This window comes from Sarcophilus harrisii, chromosome 6, assembly GCF_902635505.1.
Source record: "Sarcophilus harrisii chromosome 6, mSarHar1.11, whole genome shotgun sequence".
Lineage (NCBI taxonomy): Eukaryota > Metazoa > Chordata > Mammalia > Dasyuromorphia > Dasyuridae > Sarcophilus > Sarcophilus harrisii.
This window is the reverse complement of record NC_045431.1, coordinates 108,793,137-108,815,741: the sequence shown is the minus strand read 5'-3', so window position 1 is coordinate 108,815,741 and position 22,605 is coordinate 108,793,137. Positions and strand designations below refer to the sequence as shown.

Below are 22,605 nucleotides of genomic sequence, written 5' to 3'. Positions count from 1 at the left end.
GTGGCCATAAACCTGCAGTTTGTAAAAAATGCAATGTCTGTGAAGTGCAATAAAGCAAAGCACAATAAAATGAGGCATGCTTGTAATTAGTTTTTTTCGTAATTTCATGCATTAAAAACATTATTGAGAATTTTGAATAGGCTTCATCAGATTGTCAAAGGGGTTTATGACGCAAAAATGATTTATTCTTCCTCGTCCCTCCTAATGCTCAAAAGCAAGGATTCTTAAGTTGGATTGGTGAGTTAGGTAGATAAATAGGTAGATGACGGATAGATAGACAGATTGATAGGTAAGTGATAAAGGGACAAATGGGTAGATAACCTATTGGTACTTTGGACTTTGAATCAACAGTACTTGAAGAGTTTACTAAATGCTGGGTACAAGTATTAGCAAAAAGACATTTAGTCCCTGAAGACAACATTAAAAAGAGTCAAGAAGACTTGCTTTCTAATCTTTCACGAAGCAATAGCCAAGTTTTCTAGGAAAATCGTTTAACTTGCCTCAGGGCCTTCATTTCCCAGTTGTAAAATGAAGTTTTATTATTTATTATCATATTACTTCTAAAGTCCCTACGAACACTAAATTTATCGTTTTACGTTGCATTTACTTTATCCTGTGATAGAACTGGAGTATCAGCTCCAGGAGATATTTTTCTTTTTTCCCCTTCTCTGTACCCCAGCGCTTAGCGCAGAAACTGGGGGCTCCCAAGCGCCACTAAGCTGAGGGACAGAAAGCGACGAAGTGAGAAACCTCCTAGGGAGGTCGGGCAGCGGCGCAGACAGAGCGCTCCGGGAAAAGAGGGCGGTCCCCCGCTTCCCGGTTAAGCGAAAGAAAGTGGCAGCCTTTGGGGTTATATTAGAACACATCTTTATCAACCACTCGGTACAACTCTCCGTGTGCGGGTGCCTAGAACAGCGTCTCTACCAAACTCACTTCCCCCAAAGTCTCCACTTCGGAAAAACAGAAAAAACTAGCTGACAGGGCACGACCCGACTTCCTATTCCGCCCCTGCCAAAACCCTGGAGGAGGGAGGATGTTTTACTTCTCGCGGGATTTCGCTACACTCCGGAAGCCAATTGGTCGAAGAGAACTTGGGTGGGCGGAGTCGTGCCCCCACACGGGGCAGAGAGGAGACTGGGGCAGAGGGAGGGGCAAAGAGCAAGAAGTGGTAGGCCACGCCTCCTGTCCTCAGGGGAGAGGGGCGTGCGTAAATGCCCAGATTCCCCGCCCCCTTTCCTCGGGCCGGTCCGGAGCTGGGTTCGAGCTTTTGCCTGTACGCGCGCGCGCGCGCGCGTGCGTCAGCACGCCGGACGCAGTAACGCGATGGAGTTGAGGCTGCTGTTCCTGCTGCTGCTCCTGGCAGGACCCAGCTCGGGCAGCTCGGGCAGCTCGGGCCTGCTGCCCCTCGTCGTCAACACTTGGCCTTTTAGGGGTGCAGCCGTGGCAGGTGCGGGCCGGCTGGTGGGACGGGCAGGGGCGGCGTTGAACTTGCCTCCCCATGAGATCGCCTTCCGAACTTCTGTGAGGGAGCTCGGGGGTACACCCTGACCCAACTTGAGGTGCTTTTTGGAGGCATTTCTTCTCTTAGAAATAGGAAAAGCAAGTCCGGGAGGGAGATTGCCCCTAACGGGGAAGAAAATGCTCTTTCTCCACATAGTCCCCAGAGGTCTGCAGCCTCATTTTATAGTTGGGAAGCCGAGGTAGACCCAGAGAGGGTTAAGTGACATTCTTTGCAATTCTCATAACTCCAAGCCTCAAGAGATTGGAAATACGGTAAGGAAACCAGAGATGGGATGGGAGCTGCAGCTGCTGCAATGTGGAGAAAGAGCATATGAACCTTAACCTACTTAGGAGTGACCTCCAGCTCAACCCCCTCGTTTTGCAGATAAGAAACTGACATTCATAAGAAATGACATGCTTAAAGTTGCTGAGGTAAGAAGCAACCCACACGAAGCCGATTGCTCCTCTCTCTCCATCCCCCATTCCCATTCAGCAGGCTTTCCCTTGTGGGGAGGCTACTGGTGCAAATTGAAACAAGGACATACATCGACCTTGACCCGAGAGCACAGGCTGCCCAACCCCATCATGTTTCCAGATGAGAATCTGAGGTCTAGACGCATCGACCTGTTGAAGCAGTAGGTAGCAAGGGCTGCAAATCCCTGGAGTCCCAGTTCAGCTCTTTTCCCGATGGGGCATGTGCTGTCCAGCTTTGGCTAAGCCCTGAACGATTGATTCAAGAAGCCAGCTTTGCAATTGCAGGCTTGTTTCTCCTGCTTTGACTTTGCCCTACTTAGGTTGTATCTCAAATTCTTTATCTCATGAGAAGTCAAAGTAACTTGAAGGGCATAGAGATAAAGCATTAAGACAAAAGTAAAATTGGTTTGGCAAGAGAGAAGAAAGAACCTTTGGACTCAATGTAGAAATAAGTTCTTCCGGGTTGAATTTAGCATCAGCTTTATAAAATAAAACTATTAATGTGTTTTGAAGTTTGCCTGAAGCATTCTGGGCTTTGGGCAAAAATCCTTTTAGCAAACATCTCTTTAGTAAAGATCCTTAACAGTGGTAGGGCCATGATGACTGCTCCCTAGTTGTGCAAAGTACTCCTAATCTGGGAAGCGAGACCAAACAAACTCTTATTCTTCCTAAAATTCCGTATTCACTGGTTTGTAGCTGATGGATGCTTTTGTTTCATTTGGTTTTGTTTGTTGCTGCAGTTACTTTAAAAAAATTCTACAAAATGTGGGACCAGGTTATGATCCATACAAGTTCCTGCACACATGAAATTACAGATTGTTGAAATGGGTAGTGCTTGTAATTTGGTGTATGCAGTGGTGGTGTTTGAAATCCAATATTCACCAGGAATTATCTAGCCTCCCAAATATTTCACTTTTACTAGTAAAGGCATGAAGTCAGCTTAAGATTTGTGATTTAAGAAAAGGTTACAGGGAGTGGGAGGAAGGTTGGAATCATACAACTCATGGGCTTTGACATTTCAAGCTATTCCTTTAGTATTCTGTTCGATGCTTTATTTTTGAACTTAGAATTTAATACATGTATATATTTGGCTATGGGTAGCCCTTTTTGTTTAACCTTAGGGGACTTACTGTAGGTTTTCCTTTAATAAAGGTAATATATTCTTTTCAAAGATGCATTTCATCCTAAGTTAGGAAATACACAATTGTAAATTCTCTTTCTATATGCTTTGTTTTATACTTCTATTATAATAGAAATCCACCGGGCCATAATTTTAATGGTTCTCCACCTAAACTACCTGTGTAACTTATCTCCGTTTTCTTTCTTGCTTGCTTTTTTTTTTTTTTTTTTTTTTTTTAAAGAGAGAGTATCTCAATTTTCCTTACTTTTTTCCTTCATCTCAGGACAATATGAATCATAAAGAAGAACCCCAAAGGAAACTAGACAACTGGATAGATTTTTGGATTAACAGCTAGTCTTTGAATCAGTATCCATATTTAATTGAGCTTTATATGGCAAGAGAGCCTCCAGCTTTCCTTAATGAAACTTTTTTTTAAAATGAGTTTGCAGTTTGCAAGGAACTGTGCTAGAGGGAAAAGGTCTCCTGCAGAATATAGCATTTTATGAGTCCTGAAAAGCAGGGATCCTAAGTGACAGAGGTTAGATCAGAGAACATTCTATGAATGAAGCTTCACATAGTATAAAGGTCCAGAGATGGAAGGGAGAGTGTCCTGTGTGAGGAAAACTAGACTGTGTGGAAGTGCAGAATAATGTTCAAGAAACTGAAAAGATATGGACGGACCAGGTTATAATGAACTTTTATTACCAAATGTAAAAGCCAAATATTTTATCCCAGAGGTAATCAATTTAGGAAAATCATTTTGGCAGCTGGATGGATAAATTAGAGGCAAACTAACAAAAAATTAAGAGGGCTTTCTTAATTGTCCCAGTAAACTATAGTTTTAGTTCTCTGAGTAAATAAGAAATGTAAAAGAAAGTGTATATATAGAGATGATAAGATTTGGTGCCAGCCCATAAAGAGTGAGAATGTAGGGTGGCAAGTTTGTTGAAAAACTCAGTAGTGGCATTTTGATGAATTTCTCAGAAGTTTCAAACATTTGATTCATGCACATAGCAACACTTAAATCATTGTGTTTTGTTTCACAGCATGGCAAAAACTACAAGCTGGAGGTTCTCCATTAGATGCAGTTGAAAAGGGATGTGCTTGGTGTGAGAGAAATCAGTGTGATGGCAGTGTGGGATTTGGTGGAAGTCCTGATGAATATGGAGAAACAACATTGGATTCTATGATTATGGATGGGTAAGAACAGGAGTTAAAGTGGTCCTTTGTGAGGAAGGTTGACATCAGATCACATTGAGATCTGTGTCTACTCTTCTACTTTGGAAACCACAGGTAGAAAGAAAAAAGTATGGACTTTTTAGGAAAAAATATAAATCTAGAATTTACATGGTTCTGATAAACCGTGGTCACTGAGGTCTCTTCCAGCTCTAGAAATCTGTAACCTGGTAACCTGTTGTTGACCACCCTTAGCTTTTACAGATGTCAATCAATCACCATGCCTTGTTGATGATGATTATCCCATAGAAACAAGTCATTTTATTTGAATCTGGAAGCAGGAAAGATCCAAGACTACTGAAAAGTGGCTTTGCCCTCCTAATTGTCTCCACTTGCCTTTCTTAAAAATCTTTCAACTTTCTGACCTTACCAAATTCTTATAAGTTCCTATTAAAAAAAAAAAAAAAACTTTCTTTTTTTTTTTCCACTTTTGTTGCTTCCTGATGACTCTCTGTCCCCTATCCTTTTGTCCTCCTTTCCCATACAATCCTTCCTTCTAACAAAAATGTGATCAAACAAGTCAAGTCAATATACTGATCATTGGCTCTGAAGTCAAAGGTCTTGGGTTCCAGTAGTCATAAAGGGTTCCACCTATATGACCACAACAAGTGCCTTTACCTGCCTGAGTTTTACTTTCCTTATATGTGAAAAGAGGTTGGTTTAGATCACCTCTGAAGTCCCTTCCACCTCCAGTTGGGATGTGTGCACCTAGATCTGAAAAATGTTGGCTTCCTTCTGCATGTCTGTCCACCCCAGAATGGAATCCTCTGAAGTCACCATTTAGCTCTCTGATTCAGAATTCTAGTCTTTCATTACCAGGAAGACGAAGGAATAGAATTTATTATTATTAATTATTATAGTGTGAGCTTTTAAGAACAAGGATTGTTCTATTTCTTTTTGTATCTCTTATGCCTAATACAATGATTTGCATATAGTAAGTCCTTAATAGATAATTTATCAATAAGGCTTTTAGGTTTGAGATGTGGCATATACTAGAAGGAAGGGAGTAGGTTAGAATTAGGGAATAAGAATTATTCTCATTGATTGTTAAAGGAAAGAAATTATTTTAAAGTTTGGGACTTTTTAGTTGTCTTTCTAAATAGCTGATTTCATTGGAGGGTGAGGAAAGATGCAGGTTTTCTCAAAATTTTAAATGATCCACAAAAAAAAAAAGAAAATCTCAGAATAAGTTAGATTTCACAAAACCTTATCAGTTGCTTACTCACAATTTCACCACATGTATTTGTGAATCTTAAGACTGACCTTGCAAATTTTTCTTTAGCACCACCATGGAAGTAGGAGCAGTAGCTGATCTCAGACGAATTAAAAATGCTATTGGTGTAGCAAGAAAAGTAATGGAACATACAAAACACACACTTTTAGTGGGAGAATCAGGTACTGTTTCTAATTCTACTAAAATATTCTGGGAGAAAAAAAGTGTTGCTTAGGAATCAAAACTTAGTTTTTAAAAAATCTATGTGAGTTGATTTATAATTTAGTCTTTTTAAAAAAAGCATTGACATTCAAAGAAAGCTTTACATGTGTGTAAATGAAAATCATTACCTTTATCACATATTTTTAAGCAATTAAGATAACATACTTTTTTTTAAGTTAATAAATATTACAAAACTGTCTAGTTTTTAAAACGAAGACACCTTTGAACACTTGTGGGCATATTTGTGCATTTCCTCGGTTTGGAAATCATAGTAAATGTAGTTAAAATTTATTCTTTCTCATATCATTTTGTTTCTTTGTTTCTTTTAATTCCCAAAAGTAGCATTCATTATGTCCAAGAATATCAAGTGAAGAATGTAGTCAGTATCTTAAACATCATAATTAGATCACAAATCCATAGTTGACTCCCTTCTGTATAAAGTACTCCTTTACCTTAAGCCTAAAATTATCCTACTTCAAACTACCTAAAACTTCCTTGAATCTAAAACTACCTCCTTTAAGCTCCAACAACACACTAATATAAGAAAGACAAAAAAAATTCAGCAAAACCAACCAATACATCCCCACCAGAAACAAAACTTATTAAAACAATATATGTAACATTTCATACTTGTGGATTCCCTACCTTTGCAATGGAGTTGGGGTGTGGTTGAAGAGTGATTTTACTAGCCACAAATTTAGAAGATAATAGAATCCAGTCTAATCCTCAAATCTCGGTAAACCCTTACAACCCAATTTCTCTGTTCCTGTCCTTAGGCAGCTGACAGTTACTGGGCCTTGTACATTGTTTTTACCCATCATCTATTTATCCTATTTTAATCATCTTTTCTGCGTCCCTATTCCTGTGTAATAATTTTTCAGCTGCTAACTTTTCTGTTTCTGTCGCACAGTGAAGAAGTATAACTTTACATGTACTGATCTAAAAGTCAGAAAAAGTATTTTTCAGTCATTTTTTAAAAATTGTGTTCAATTTTTTAAACTCCATTTGGGGTTTTCTTGACAAAGAAATTGTAGTGGTTTGCCATTTTCCTCTTCAGTTTAGGATAGGGACTATCATTTTTCCATCTTTGTATCCCAAGAACTGATGCATATACCTTGTATACCAAGAAGAAGAAGAAGAATTTTGTTAACTGGCTGATAACTTTAATAATTTAAGATAAAAGATAACTTTGATGAATAAAGAAATACTTTCTGTTTAGTGGTAGTAGGTGGTACATAGGGGAGAATGGGAGGAGGATGCAGTCAGGAACGTTTATGTACCTTCTTCCCATCTTGATGTTCAAAGAGAATTTTTTTCCTACATAAATTCATAATTCACTATAATTTCCTTAAAATAAAGTTTTCCTTTATTATTCCAGCTTTAATATGGGGTTTTAAAAATTAAACTTTTGATTTTTAAGGAAAATATGATTTTTGTGCTGTCTTTTATTGAATGTCAAGTAATTTTATTGTTACAGCAATTTTACATATTACAGATATAATTTGATAAAATATTTTGCAAATTTTAAGATGATAGCATCTTATCAATTCCATGAATACTGTTACTTTGCTTTTATCTTCATCTCTTTAGCTACCCAGTTTGCTGAAAGTATGGGATTTGCAAATGAGGAATTATCTACTAATGCTTCTCGTTCTCTCTATTTCAACTGGCTGAACAACAAATGTCAGCCAAATTTCTGGAAGGTATGTATGCCTGACATTGTTAGAAGACTTGGGTTTTAAGATATGATTATTTGAACAATTTAAATACTTTTTCCTATAGCAACATCTGAGACTCATTTGATACTTTGCAATCAGGGTATTTTCTGTGCCTGTAAGTGTAGATAGGTTGCTAGGTTTTGCTTCTGTCAGATGCTAGTGATTTGATTGCTAGTTTATATCTTACATTTGTTATATTAGCAGATTCTTTACTATTATATTGGTCTAGTTTTGTCCTTGAGAATTGGTTTCTTTCCATTCCAGAAAATGCTTAGTTCTCCATCTGGCCCTTTGTTTCACCTTCACACCATCAACACCATTAAAATAGCTAGACTGGAATCGTCAACCTATCACCTGAAAATCTATTCATAGGCCATATGTAAGGCTTTAAAAGTGTCTGTTAGTTTATATGTTTGACATAGATATAGGTAAGCATCCAGTTCTCTGCTGCCATGAATGATGACATATGAACTCTCACACTGGCTTTTAAATGGAACTTTCCTTGAGAGAAAATTCTATGTATGTAACTCTCATTCCTAGGTTTTTTGCATTTTCTAGACTTTTTATAAAATATACACACACATATACTCATTCTTTTTCTCTCTCCCACCTCCATATATACAAATACACACACACACACACACACACACACATACACACACATATATATATGTACAATATACTATATATACATTATCTATAACATACTATCTGTACATATACACTATAATGTTTGCATGTATACAATACATACTATACATCACATATTACACTATACACATTATATGTATTTACATATATATACATGTATATCTTTGTGTGGGTGTATCTACATATATACAAATGTGTATATACATCTATTACATAAATGTATATATTCATACATACCTGTGTATACATATATGATGGGGCTCCTATAATATTGAAGAATTGATATGAATAGAAGAACATATTAATCAGGAACACTTGGGTTCAAATTCCACTCTGGCAAACTCTGGGCTCTTAGCTTCTTAGTGCCTGTGACAACTGTTTGGCAGTTTATGGGCTTACTTTACGTTAACTAGGAGAGTTTTCTCATATGAAATTTGCTGCCCTGATAAATAAAAGGTCTAGATTTAGGAAGTGGTAGGATACTGGAGGAAGAGGGGGAATAAGTTTTAGAAATGACTTTGAAAATAAATTTCTATAAGTTTAATTAGTAAATGATAAATTTGTTTTCTTTTTTTAAAAATCCAGGAACTTTTTTTTTTTTTTTTTTTTGCTGAGGCAATTGGGGTTAAGTGACTTGCTCAGGGTCACACAGCTAAGAAGTGTTAAGTGTCTGAGGCCAGATTTGAATTCAGGTCCTCCTGACTTCGGGGCTGGTGCTCTACCCATTGCACCACCCAGCTGCCTCAAAAATCCAGGAACTTTTTATTGACCATAGTAAAGAATGATATTCTTTAAATTTAATCATCAGCTATGTTCCTGATTCTTAGTGAGACCTGCTGTTTGGTTACTGAGAATCTGATAGTTTAGGTGAGAGAGATTGCTACCTATTCTATACAATATAATCCAGATATAATAAATTAAAATATATGTGTAACCAAATTACATTTTAAAATACAGATATCAGAATAGATATCTTAAATATAATCAACATTTATATTGAGATTTAAGGTTTTTCAAAATGCTTTTATATATACTCTTATTCACTTTTTATAATTAAGTGATATCGGTACTATTATACCCATTTTACAGATGAGGAAACAGAAGCAAATAGTTTAAATGACTTATTAAGGATTATACAGCTAGTATATATCTGAGACTGGATTTGAACTCAGGTCTTCATGTCCGTAGATCTAGCATCTTATACTTTGCCTCAAATACCACTTGGCACTGTACCAGATTCCTGTTGTTCTTTTCTTATGGTTGACTATGATTATTGTTAGGTTGGGAGTTTTTAATAGATGTTTTTGGATAAAGCATACTTACAGAAAAATTATATTTGAAATATTATTTACAGAATGTTATACCAGATGCATCAAAGTTCTGTGGACCATATAAACCATCTAGAGTCCTAAAACACCACCTTCACACGTCTGAGAAAATAAATATTCACAGTCATGATACTATTGGTAATTTTCCTTTTATGAATTTTTCAATCTTAAGAAGTTAGAATTTTTAAAATTGCTTTTGCTCATCTCTTAACTTATGCATGATTACGTTCTAAGAGCCTGAAACTTTTGTAACAATTTTTAAAAATGATACAATCTAGGAATAAACTTCTCTTATTAACTCCCAGGAAAGAGTGGACCTCTTTTTCATGGCATCTGCTTGCCATTTGGTGAATTATCTCTTCCAGGACATTTAAGTGACATCCAGCATGCTTCGCAGCTAATGAATATTCAAATGCAAGCTTAAAAAAAATCCATTTTTTATTTTCACTTTATTCTTGGTTTCTTTGCATTGTGTACATTGTTTTTTCTTAAAGTTGTAATTAGAAAATTACTATCAGTCTGCGTTAGTGATTTTCCTTAATGTCATTTTGTAGGCAGATTTTAAAGGGTGATAACCTATTTTTAGGAGGAAATAAACCATTGTTGTGGCATCACTCTGGCCAAAAGAGTAAATTATGAAAATAGCCCATTAAAAGCCAAAAGGTCAGGATCCTCTGGTTCATTGACTTTACATTAAATGTCAGGAATAATATTTTCACAGTTCCCCATTTGCTGCTTCTGTCCCTTCACCTAGCCTGAAAACACCTAAAAATAATGGCGTTCTAGAAGTTTAATTAATTGTATTACTCTTAATTATATTTCAGCAATCTTTTTGATTTGGTACCTACTGATTGTGTTGTGTATGTGTGTGTGTTGTTTTTTTTAACTCCTAGGCATGGTTGTAATCAGTAAGACAGGACATATTGCTTCTGGCACATCCACAAATGGTGCGAAGTTCAAAATACCTGGGTCAGTGTTTGATCATTGGAAAATATGTGTTGAGTGGCTGCTATGTGGAGGTTCTGGGGAGGAGGGGTAAGGTATAAAAAGAAGCTTGAGCCATGATCCTTATCTTTAAGCAGCAACAAATTTAGAATCAGAAGAGACCTCAAGGGCTGTCTGATCCAGTTCCCTCATTTTACAGGAAGGAATGGTTGCAAATGGTTAAATGACTTATTGTAGGTTGTATTATTTGCTCAACTTTTCATAAAAAGGCAGCATGACATGATGGATCTGATCCATACCAGTTGAGTGGTCCTGGGCAAATCACTTAATTGTCTTGTTCCTCAGGCCTCATTTACTCTGTTAGAGATCAGAGTAGGGAAGGAGGTTACCTATCCTGGCAAAGTTGCAAGACTTTGGGGAAAGTCTACTAGTAGTAGAGAGAAGATTTCAGCAGATAGATGTTCAGGGAATTTACTTCCTCCAATACTATCTCATGTTTACTTGTGTCCCAAGTGTGTGATCTGTTTCCTAGATTACAGACCAATTTTCTCCAGGCCATTGTAGCATATTCATAATTTTGCTTGTTTCTTTGTCTATTGAATCTAATCTGAAAGCTCTCTACTTTACATTTTCCCTTCTAATGTCTGATTTCCTTCATCAGAGTTTTTCTTGATATGCAATGTTATTTCACCATTTCTGTGCCTTTGGAAGCGGGGATATATTCCTCCATATTCATATTCTGTTCCTGTGACCCACCTCCACCATGTCTCAATGATAACTCTACAAGTGAATTTACCTCTTTACAATAGGAACTCTAGTTCATCTTGTTTATTATTTCATTTCTTACATTTGTGTATAAGAATCAGTAATCAGGTATTGTTTCTCATGAATACAGTTTTTTCCTAGTTATAATCCTCTGTGCCATCTATTTTGGAATATCTATATTGGCTGTAAAGTTACCCATGCATAAAACCTGTAAATAAAAGGCTATTAAATTAAAAAAAAAATATATCTATATTGTCATTTACTTATCCATCCTCCCTCACCCTCTTCCCTCTATTTTTAGGCTATTTGGTAAGATTTCAGATAAAGGGACTTTTTTTTTTTTTTAAAACCAATCCTCTTTAAATGCATTCCATCCCTTTCCAAGAACTCTATTTTTTCCAAGTATGTATTGTGTTTTCCAAGTACAAAAAATGAACTTTATAGATCCCTAAAAATCTCTTTATTCTTGGAAGTAAAATTACTCAGTCCTTGTAATTCTTGTTAGTAGCTTTGATGCTATGGCAAAAGGCCTATTTGCTGTCCTGGGGATACTAGAATGAAACTTTATTTATAGCAGGCCTTTTCTGCCTTTTTGTGGTGTTACACTAGCTAGCCCTGTTGCCTTTGGGGACATTGGTGATGCTCACATGGTGAGCCAGGGCACAAACAAATGCTTCCCACAACTGCTCTCTGTAAAACCTTCTCCAGAGCCTTCAGTTATTAGCTATATGCCTTGTACTACTTCCTATATCCGTCGTCTTCCTACTGAACAGACTCTAAATGCCAGCTTCCATCTTGTCAGTGAACTTTGTACAAGTGGAGGAGTTGGAATCTAATGGTGTTTGACAGCATGTAATAAATGCCACATAAGCATTATTGACATTAAATTGCTGATGGAGTTCAGAGCAGGCAAACCTTACTTGTAGGCAGAGGTAGTGACAAAATGTTACCCTTGATATAGACTTTGAATCATGATTGAGATTGAGTGGCAAGGACGAGGAAGGATTTTTACAAGAACAGCATGTGCAGAGTCAGGCTGAAATTTATAAGGTACATTCTTAGGCCTCATTGGTAGAGTAGAGGGGATCTGTTGTAAGAATCTTTTGTGCTTAAGAGCACAATAGTTGGAGTGAAGTTATGGAGGCCTTGAAAACATTTCTCAGAAATTTGGAATTTTATCTTAGGCAGGGGGTCCCCATTGAAGTTTTTTTGTTCAGAGTGGTGTGATAGATGAATCTAGCAGGATGATTGAAGTTGAAAGAGACTAGAGGCAAAGAGTGGAGTATAGGATGCTACTGAAATCCTTCACTGTAAGATGTTGAAGGCTTAAGTTAGTGTCTTGGCAACTAGAGATGTTAAGCTCCAGGTTTTGGAACCAGATTAAAATGTAATTTCTATATAACAACATAACAAAATAAATAAAAATACAGTACAACATAATAGTGTTATTTTATGGTTTTCTAAGTTGGTATGCCATGCAGGAATTTGACACCATTGGTCTAGATGACAACTGCAAAGCTACTAGATACTATCTAGTATCAAATCCAATTTTGATTAGTCTGTGTAAAATTCTGGCCTAAAGAGCAATGTTTAAAAATAATGTTCTACTTAAAATAATAATTGTGGGGTTTGTATAGACTCAGTAGGCTATCTTATTTGCTCAGTGTCTTCTTTTTTTTGGAAGTCTTCAACTGATAAAAATAAACAATCTAACTTTCTTTTATAATAATTATTTCCCTTTTAAAAGTCGAGTTGGGGATTCTCCAATAGCAGGAGCTGGCTCTTATGCTGATAGCACTGCTGGAGGGGCTGCTGCCACTGGAGATGGTGACATTATGATGCGCTTTTTACCCAGGTATGCTTCTTGGCACCATATTTAGAGTTATCATAAGTTAACATTGTTATTATGATTGAATTTTTTTCCTTGCATAATATTGGGATATTTTCTGAACTAAATATGCCTGCATGAGGTTTGTGAACTTGCCTTTGAACTGTCTGTGCAGGGTTGTTTTGCCTCTGGCTCCATAGACTTACGAGCTTGTATTCTCATTAATGACCATTATTGTCATCAAAAGTATTCATGACTTGTCCTCCTAGGGTAGGGTAGCATTTTCCCTAATTTACAGATGAAGAAACTTAAGTACTGTTTAAGTAATTTGCCCAAGGTCACTCAGCCACTCAGTGAAAAGACTGTGATTATTGATGGCAGAAAGGGGAAATGTAGTCATTGTATACAAGTAATTGCTGAAAGGTGGTCATTATGACTGGACATTGTGCACACTAACGACATTTTGCACTTAGACTATAACAGCATTTTTCTTTTAAATGGGACCTCCACGCTTTATGACTCCTTGCTGTAGTGACCTAGCTGACACAGTTATTCAGCTGTAACAAAAAGAATTCATTCTTCTTTTATTTAAAATTAATTGGTGGATTAGTTGGAAAGACAGCTATTGCATCAAAGCTGATTTTTTAACTGAGCCAACTTATTTACTTATATGATTGCATTCATTCTACTGAATACGATAACTTTTGAAGCAGCTTGAACTGTATAATTTCAGGTATACTAATTTTAATGCATTATTTATTGAAACAGAGTGGTATAGTGGAAAGAATGTTGGTTGGAATCAAAGGACTTAGGTTTGAATTCTAATCCTAATATTAACTGTGTGACACTGGGCAAATCATTTAGTTTCCCTGGATCTCAGTTTCCTCAGCTATAAGACAGTTGAAATAGATCTCTTCTTTGGTTCATTCAAGCCCTAAATGATCCTAACTCATGCTGGTCCCTATTCATATATCTGTGATCCTGATATATTAAAATTTATCCATACTGTAAGCCAGGGATTCTTAACTTGGGGGCCTATGGATGTTTATAGTGTCCATAAACTAATAATATCACGAGGATCTATGAACTAGAATGAGCAAAAAAATTACTTCTCTTTCCACTAACCTTTAGTCTCCTTTGTAAATTTGTGCATTTTATTTTGTGTCTTTAAACACATTATCTTGAGAAGAGGTTTTATCAGCCTGTCAAAGGAATTCCAGATATGAAAAAGTTAAGAATTCCTGTCCCAGATCTTGTTATTAAGTTTCTTCTTTCTTTTTTAAATCAGTTACCAAGCAGTAGAATATATGAGAAAAGGAGAAGATCCAACTTTAGCTTGTCAGAAAGTTATTTCCAGAATCCAGAAATATTATCCTGAGTTTTTTGGGGCAGTTATATGTGCCAATACAACTGGAAATTATGGTGAGTTATACTTGATAAGTGTGCTTACAGACTTTTGTGATGATATACTTAAAATTAAATTGAACCATTTTTGTTAGTTTTTTATAGGACATAAAAATATACATAACATTTTATATTCAGCAGATATTTGTTAGTGATGGTATAGATTACCTTATATATCCAAAGTATATGTATACATCAACCTTAAAAGTATACTAGTAAGCCAGCCCTTAGCAGGCTACACCATGGTTCTTCCTTGGTTTTGACTACAAGTTCCCCTCTCTCACTTATGTCCCAGATTTTTACTTCTTACAACTATTTGTTCATTTAACAGAGTGGAATGATTTATGTAGAATTTTCTTCCTTTATTTTTCACCATCCCTCTAAATGTCACTGTTCCCTCAGGGTTTTTACTTAGGCCTTGAAGGTACATGAGTCTAGCGTTTTATTAAGTATTTCTTATGTGTAAATATAAGAATATATATGAGAATTATTTTTGCATTTTACTTTGTATATGTCTTTTACTTCATCTGCCTTCGTTATAAACCTATCACAGCTTCAAAGCACTTTGAGGTCAACTACTGTGTTGATACTCATTAGTGATTTTTTAGATCATTAAAAAATACAACTTACTAATCAATGTGTCATATTAGCTTAGACTGCTTATTGTAGTTCTTTGATGTTTTCCTTCCCACAGTTCTTTTATTTGAAAAACTTGAATTTGAGGAATTTGTTTTTCCTTTCCAAGTATTAAGATATATATATATTCAATTTAAATCAGAAAAGACGGACTTGAGTAGAAGATATCAGTGTCATCAAATTTCTTCAACAAGTAAAAAAGCTACTCAGAACTCCCAAAGATGAATTTAACAGGATTTAACAATGATAATTAAGTAATTATAGATTAATTTAAAATTGATTTGAATAAAAGCTAGAAATAGTTTCTCTCATTTTAAGGGCTTTTATTAAAGCAGTGATAATGACAGGGTTTCAGAATCCAGGTAATAGAACAGAAGCAGGAGGTGTGAACAGAAGGAAAGATATCCAAGGGGGAGCTGAGGCAGTGAGATGAGAGCAATCACTTAGCAAAGGATCATACTGCCCATACGCTGAGAAAATGATGGAGGAAGAAAAGTTATTTTGCCTGGCCACTGACCAGTACGAATAATATTATCTCCTTCACCAGCATTAAAGGACTTCTGTTCCCATACTTTTTTTTTTTTTTTTGGTTAAAGATATTAGGTAAAAATAATGAAAGGAGCAGATATTTAGAATAACATCCAGTCCTAAGGCTGATAGCCAGAGTCTGCTTGTCACTTTGGTCCTCAGTCTCTGGGATTTTTGCAAACCTAAAAGCTAAACAGATACTTAGATGTTTTGATAAGTCTTGGGTAGAATCAAGGTTTTAAAAAAAATTGAATCTTGAGGGGGAAAGCCCCCAAATAAATAAATAGCTTATCTGTTAATGAATTGTAGTTTTAGAGAAAGAGCATTATACAGGACCTGGGTTCAAATGTTGATTCCTGTGTTACTACCTCTGTGAGGCACAATCTCCTTGGGCCTCAGTTTACCCATCTGTAAGATGAGACAGTTAAATCAGATAACATCTAAGGTCTATAAATCCTTCTGTATTCATAATTGTAAAATAAATATAATTAATATCTGCTGACAAGTATCTCTCTCCATTTCTCTTCCTCTCTCCCTTCTGTTCCAGGTGCCGCCTGCAACAAACTTCCAGGATTTTCTCAGTTTCGTTTCATGATTTATCATCCTCTGCAAAGTCAGCCAATTGAAGAAAAAGTAGACTGCATTTAATTCTTCTTTTCTGTCAACATCTATATTTAAAAGATGAAGGAAGAAACAAAGGCTGTAAAGGTTCACTAGCTGCCATTTTTGAACATATTCCTGCTCTATACTATATTCCCTTGTGTCCGTATGAGCATCAGAGTAAATTTGTGCTGACATGGCACTCTCTACGTTCTCCACTTGAATTTTGTTTACCCTGTCAAAATGCTATTTAAACTCTCTTACTTTGTCAGAATGTGAGAAAACATATATATATATGGATTATATGATTTTAAGAATTCTTTTCTCCCTGAGCTTAATGAAGTTAATATATTGAGAGATCATATTGTGGTACAGCTGAGAAATGATCACTGTCTATAGTCAGAAAATTTGGTTTCAGATCTTAGCTCTGATGATTCCTATTTGGATAAATCACTTAACTTATCTGAGCTTCAGTTTCCCTCTTCTGTAAAATAAGGACTAGATGGCCTCTTATAACTTAGAATTCATGAACAGAGAAAGAGAAAAAGATAGCTAGATGACTACTGTTTTAATTGGTTTATGCTGTTATCCTAAATTTTTTTTATCTTATGCATTTAAAAGTTTTATTCTGAGAAGGGAGCTATAAGCTTGACCAGATTGCTGAGAACATTTAGTTGAAAACAGCATTGAGAACCCCTGCTCTAACATCCCTTCAGCTCTAAATCTTTAATTCTATGAGTGTTCATACTATTACCATCGAATCGTTTTTAGGAATCTTTTTGCCATCCCCTTAAAAATAAAACAAACCCACAAATGTCTCCATAAGTGGCATTCTTTTTGAAATGTCCAAGTATTTCAGTTGAGGAGCTAAAATGAGGCAAGGCATGATTAGTCATGATTGAATTTCTGTATGTTACAGTGATTTATCCCTTATCACTGATTATTGTTCCTCTTATATCTAGCTTTAGCATCTGCCTTCTGGCAACTTGGAAAGAGAAGATTTCAGTATAGCATCTCATTTCCCTTCCATTTCTGCTCTTTCCTTAATACTCTAGATGCTTTTGTGTGTGTAATGGAAAATGTGGGCAGTGTGCTGATGAGCAGTTTTATTGATTAACTTGCTCTGTGTCCATCTGAAGGAGCTCTTGTGGTGGATAGGCAGGGTTCTCAAACCATGTTTCCATTATTATCTTTTACCAACTTGCTGCATTTCTAATAGCAGTAGTCCATGTGGAAAGTGTTTTAATTTGGGAAACATCATCTTTGATTGAGTCTCCCCATCCCTTAGAGGTTCTCTTCTTCTACCCCACCTCCACCCCCTATTCCTAGCACTACCACCATTTGGCATATAGAAATCCTTTGCTTTGCTTGGGATGTGTGTACTTTCTCCTGATAAGTATTCTTGAATCCTTCAAGTTCACACTCAGTGGTAATTTAGAAGTTATTAATACAAATTACTTGTTATTAGCTGGCATTCAGTTTTCTTAGCATATTAACTTTTACTGTTCTGTAGCTACAAATGTGGGTTTGGAGGCCAGCCATAGGAAAATGCCACAATTTCACACTAAATGCTAGTCATATATTGTAATCATCCCTTAATGACTCCTGTGATGTGCAGCACACTTGAGTTTGTGTAGAGGGTGCCTTAAAAGGTGTCTTTCAAAGCAATGTTAAATTTCCCCTTTGCTATAAAAATAATAATTCATATTTATATGCTACTTTACAGTTTACAAAATTCTTTCCTCATAGCAGGGAGGCAGCAGAGTCTAGTGGATAGAGTGTTAACCTTGAAACTAGGAAGGCTTGGGTCTGAGTCCTTCCTATCTGTGATACAGTAATACTTGATGAGCTTGAGCAAGTCCCACAATCTCTCTGTGTTCTGGGCAGTTCTCTAAAACTAAGTTGTGGAACATGTGCAATTCTGTGTGGGAGAAGGGGGTTCCCTATACTAAGGAAACCAGTAGATCTCTATCTCAAGTGGATAATTTCAGTGTCTAGACTACATAAACCTAACCCATTTATAAGGCTGAGGGATTTGGATGGAGTTCTGATAATATTTCCAGTCAGAGACTTTAGTCAGATTTACCAGTCAAATGAAATAATACATGTAAAGTTCTTGCAAACCTTAAAGATTTGTACAGATACTAGCTATTTTTATTAAGTGCCCAGAGGTATGTGTGGTGATGTGCAGGGTGTGTGGTTTCCCCCCTTCTGTCTGTTTTTACTGCTAACATAATATAGCATAGAAGAAGCTCAGCAGGCTATAAATTTGATGAGTAGATCATAGGGACACACTAGTGGCTCATTTCCTGTTAAAATAATTCTTAGCATTGCTAGCCATATAGGATTAATTACACCTTCCACCTGGGCTACTGAAAAACACTTCACAGTTAAATATCCTTCTGAAGATAGGATGCAAAGCATCTGAAGATTCCCAGAGGGACTCTTGACAATGTTTAGACCACAAATTAGATGTTTGTGATTCTTAATCTAATCTAACCAGAAGGCTACATTCTTTCTGACTTTGTAAAACCTTAACACTTATTTGCAAATTCATTAGAATTAAAAATACAGGGAGTATGCTAGATTTTTACTTATCCTAAATCAGTTTAATGGTTACAGGCCCTAGGTGGACAGAGAGTGGTTTCTGTTCTCAGTATTAGCAGCCTAGTTCTCACTGATAGCTAAGATTTAGTCACATGAATTAGTTTTCTTGTGTTATTTTTTTTAAATTACAGAAGACGTGACTCTCTTGCTAGGCTAAATAATTCAGTTCTCTGTCACCATTCCTGCATGCCCTTCATTTCTTTGCTTCAAGAATTACCTGGTGTAATTGTTTTCAGAATTTAATTGAAAATTAAAACTTTATTAAAAGTGAGCTAACAAAAGATATGGAGAATGGTCTTTTTTTCCCCATGATAATAGTATTTTTTCCCCATGATAATAGTATTAAAGGAAGCATTCCAACACCTTCACTAGACTCGTTGTGATAAAATCTGGGGAAAGATGCAAGTGATTCACTGTAATAATAATAGCTAGTATGTGTACTTTAATATTTGCCAAGCATTTTCAATGGTTATTTTATCCTTAGCAGTCCTAGAAAATAGGTGCTCTTTTTATCCCCATTTTACAGATGAAAAAACTGAGCCACACAGAAGTTAAATGATCTTCCCAGGGCTGGTAAATAAGGATGAATTCAGGTCTTCCTTACTTTCAGCCTAGCACTGGCCACTATTCCAGTGAGATCCTGAATGATGTTTTAGACTAAGAAAAACTAAAGAATTGATCCCTGAGGCAAGCAAGCAAAAGGCTCTGATAGAGGTAAGTATAGCTCCACAGTCCTACCTTTTGGGGAGGTATCTAGTCTGAAATCCAAGTTAAGCCCAACTCCTGAGATCCACTCTGTGGAAATCTCAGTGATGTCCCTGAGGTTCAATTTTCCTTATAAAATCTACTTGTGAGCCATCCCATGGCTGCTGCCTTCCTTTGGGTCAGCCTGCCAGGGCACTCTGTCTTGTGTTCTCTTTTGCCTTACCTCTTCTTCCCCATGCCACATAGTATCTCCCCCAATTCCACTATACTTCCCCACTTCTTACAGCTAACTAGCTTTTTTTGGGTGCTAAGTCCCAGGATTTAGTCTACCAGCCAAGGGCATGCCCCAACCACATGGAGGATTCCCTTTTTACTGGTAATTGTGGAGTCCATTGAGGAATTTGACTTTCATATGCTCTCCCACTCGATTTCATATTTACTATTTCAGATATATATTGTATTCTTTCATTTTGTCTGTAACCACTTCCCTAAATAAATCTATCTTTTGCTAAAGAGAATGGCTATTTGGGATTCTTCACATGAGTGAAACCCAACTTTTAGGACCTGCCATCATTTGATCATAGATCACATCAATATCATTTAGCTACCTACCTAAAAGAGGGACATATGAATGGACTGTGAAATGCAGCATTGGAGGCAACTCCCAAATCATTGACCACATTTAAAATTAGTTTTAAATTGTCAGTATTTAAAGAATATTGTATTCTGATAATAATAATAAGCCATACACGTAAAATAAAAAAAACATTGAAGAAAGGAATAGTAATGAAATACAACTGACTGCACTGATAAAATCATAGAATATCCACCCTTTTAAAGCCGTACATTACATGAAAACCAAAGAAAGTTTTTCAAACTCAAAAGAAAGAAGATGGGATAAAAAAAACCAAAAGAGGGAAGAAGAATGGGGATGTATATTTACAGATAAGTAAATATATGCAAAATAAATGCAAAGTGAAGGAGTAGAATGAGGGGTGGGTAAGGAGGTTGCCACTACTAACTGGGGGAGTCAGAAAAAGTTTCTTGAGGAAGGCAGCTCTTAATGAACTGATCCTTGAGTTCTAAGACTGAGCGATGAGGAGGAAAAGCACTCCAAGCATATGTGAGAGAGGGAATGTCCTACATGGGGATCAGCAAATAGGTCATTTAGGCTACGGTGTCAATCACATGATGAAGTACAAAATGTAATCAGTATGGAAAGGTTGGCTAGAACCGGATTATGCCTTACATACCAAGCAAAGGAGTTCAAATTCCTTTCCTGTGGCTAATGGTGAGCTACTGGTATTTCTTGAATAGAGATGTGATCAGACCAGTGCTTTGGGAGTGCAATTCAGGTTTGTTGGAGGATAGATAGGGCAAGAGATGTGAGAGGAAAACAATAGAGGCTGATTCTATCATCTTCTTTAGCTGTCAATATCTTCCTTTTGTCTTGAACAGGATTTCTTAACCTTTTGGGGATCCCTTTAGCAAGTTGATGAAGCCTTTGGGACTCTTCTTAGAATAAGGTTTTAAAATGCCTAAAATAAAATTGAATTAAAAAGCAAACCAGTTATTTTGAAAAAAAAAAAAAAAAATTACGTCTTTATAGGCTCCAGGTTAAGAATCTCTTGGCCTAGTTCTTTTATAATGCATAGAAATTGCAAAGTTGGAGCTGGCTTGTGTGTGCGTACTTGGGCACACTTGTGGTTGTGTGTGTAAAAGGGGGGAGAGGAGGAGGAGAAAGACAGTAAAAATGCACTTATTTTATCTGTTAAAGAAACAGTTTTTGAAAAATTAACATCGAATGTGGTGATTTCTCTTTGAGTTTCAGAAAATGCTAAATATGTCCTATACTTTTAATCTTTGATTTTCTTTTTAATGTGTCTTAGAGTCTGATATTGATCAATTAGATTAAGAGCTGAGGACTTAATTGGATTCATCTAATAACTTTGATATTTTAATTAACTGCTTATTTGAATAAAGCAACTATTGGGTGACATAAATATATCTTAATCAGAAACTAATTGTGAAGGTAGATTAAGATATATATTTTTACCCTACATGTGGTTTACTGACTTTACCTGTGTCAAAAAAATATGCTTCTTAGAAACTTTTTTTAAGTTATACAGAAAAAGTACAGTTTTCTTTTTTTTTACTCCTGCCTGTGCCATTACTGCTCTACTACTGTTGAGCATACTTTTCTGTCTTTATGATAGACAGTTAAATTTTTAAAAAAGCATGAGCTAATGAGGGCTACCAAAAAAAGTGTGCTTGGTTGATTTGCAGTTAATATGCTCTCTTCCACCAAGCAGAGTCTAGACAGATTTAGAAAACCATTTTTCTACTGTGCCAGTTGATAAATGCTTCCGTATACAACTCAGGGTCAGCAAGGGAGAGGAATGCTATAATTCAGTGTTTAGAAAATGCATGCTCATTTGAAGGGGAAAATAATTGCCACATTCAAAGTGGGTATAATGGAAGTTAAAGCTGCTGTGATCAACTATTTGCTTCTGTATTAAAGGGAAAGGAAGTAGTTTATAGTTCTAATGCATGAACGCTGCACCAAAAAAAAAAAAAAAAAAGTGGTCAAATAGTCTGAACTTGTGACCTCTATTCTATGCATTAGCTGTGGTTCCTGGCTTATTTCGGTAATTAAAATTCATTTTCTGTGATATGAATAACAGGCAGAGACTGCATAGATAGGAAAATCATATCTTGCTAGTGGGATCCAGAAATAATAAATCTACTTCAAATTATTATTTTCTCCTTTGTTGCTTTTTAACCTGTATAAAATACCTAAACACCATGAATGCCAAAATACTCCCTTTCTATCTCTAAATAAAGCCAATAAGATTATTACTGACCTATTTTTTCTTATTTAGTTATGTTCTAATTAAAACAAAATAAAACCCAGAATGAAAACTCAGAATAATGATTGTTGGAGAACATGCAAGATAATTACAATAATACAATAAATTAATGTTTGCACCATGAAATATATATTCCTGCCCTGACATAGCTTTCAAAATTTCTTATAGGAAAGCAAAACCAATACAACAATACCCTGGACTATTATCAGGTTATCTGAATGTTCCCTCTTTTAGTCATGCTATTTAAAGTATTCA

General features: G+C 36.1%; 1 protein-coding gene across 1 annotated transcript; it reads left to right on the top strand.

The window, feature by feature from the left end:
- The first annotated feature begins 978 nt into the window (after window positions 1-978).
- Window positions 979-22,286, top strand: AGA (aspartylglucosaminidase). Its single transcript, XM_003773055.4, has 9 exons — window positions 979-1,447; window positions 4,141-4,294; window positions 5,613-5,725; window positions 7,356-7,468; window positions 9,489-9,600; window positions 10,356-10,431; window positions 12,920-13,027; window positions 14,289-14,422; window positions 16,116-22,286. Exons 1-9 carry the CDS (start codon window positions 1,324-1,326, stop codon window positions 16,214-16,216), a joined length of 1,035 nt encoding a protein of 344 aa, XP_003773103.1. The 5' UTR covers window positions 979-1,323; the 3' UTR covers window positions 16,217-22,286.
- Window positions 22,287-22,605: the final 319 nt, after the last annotated feature.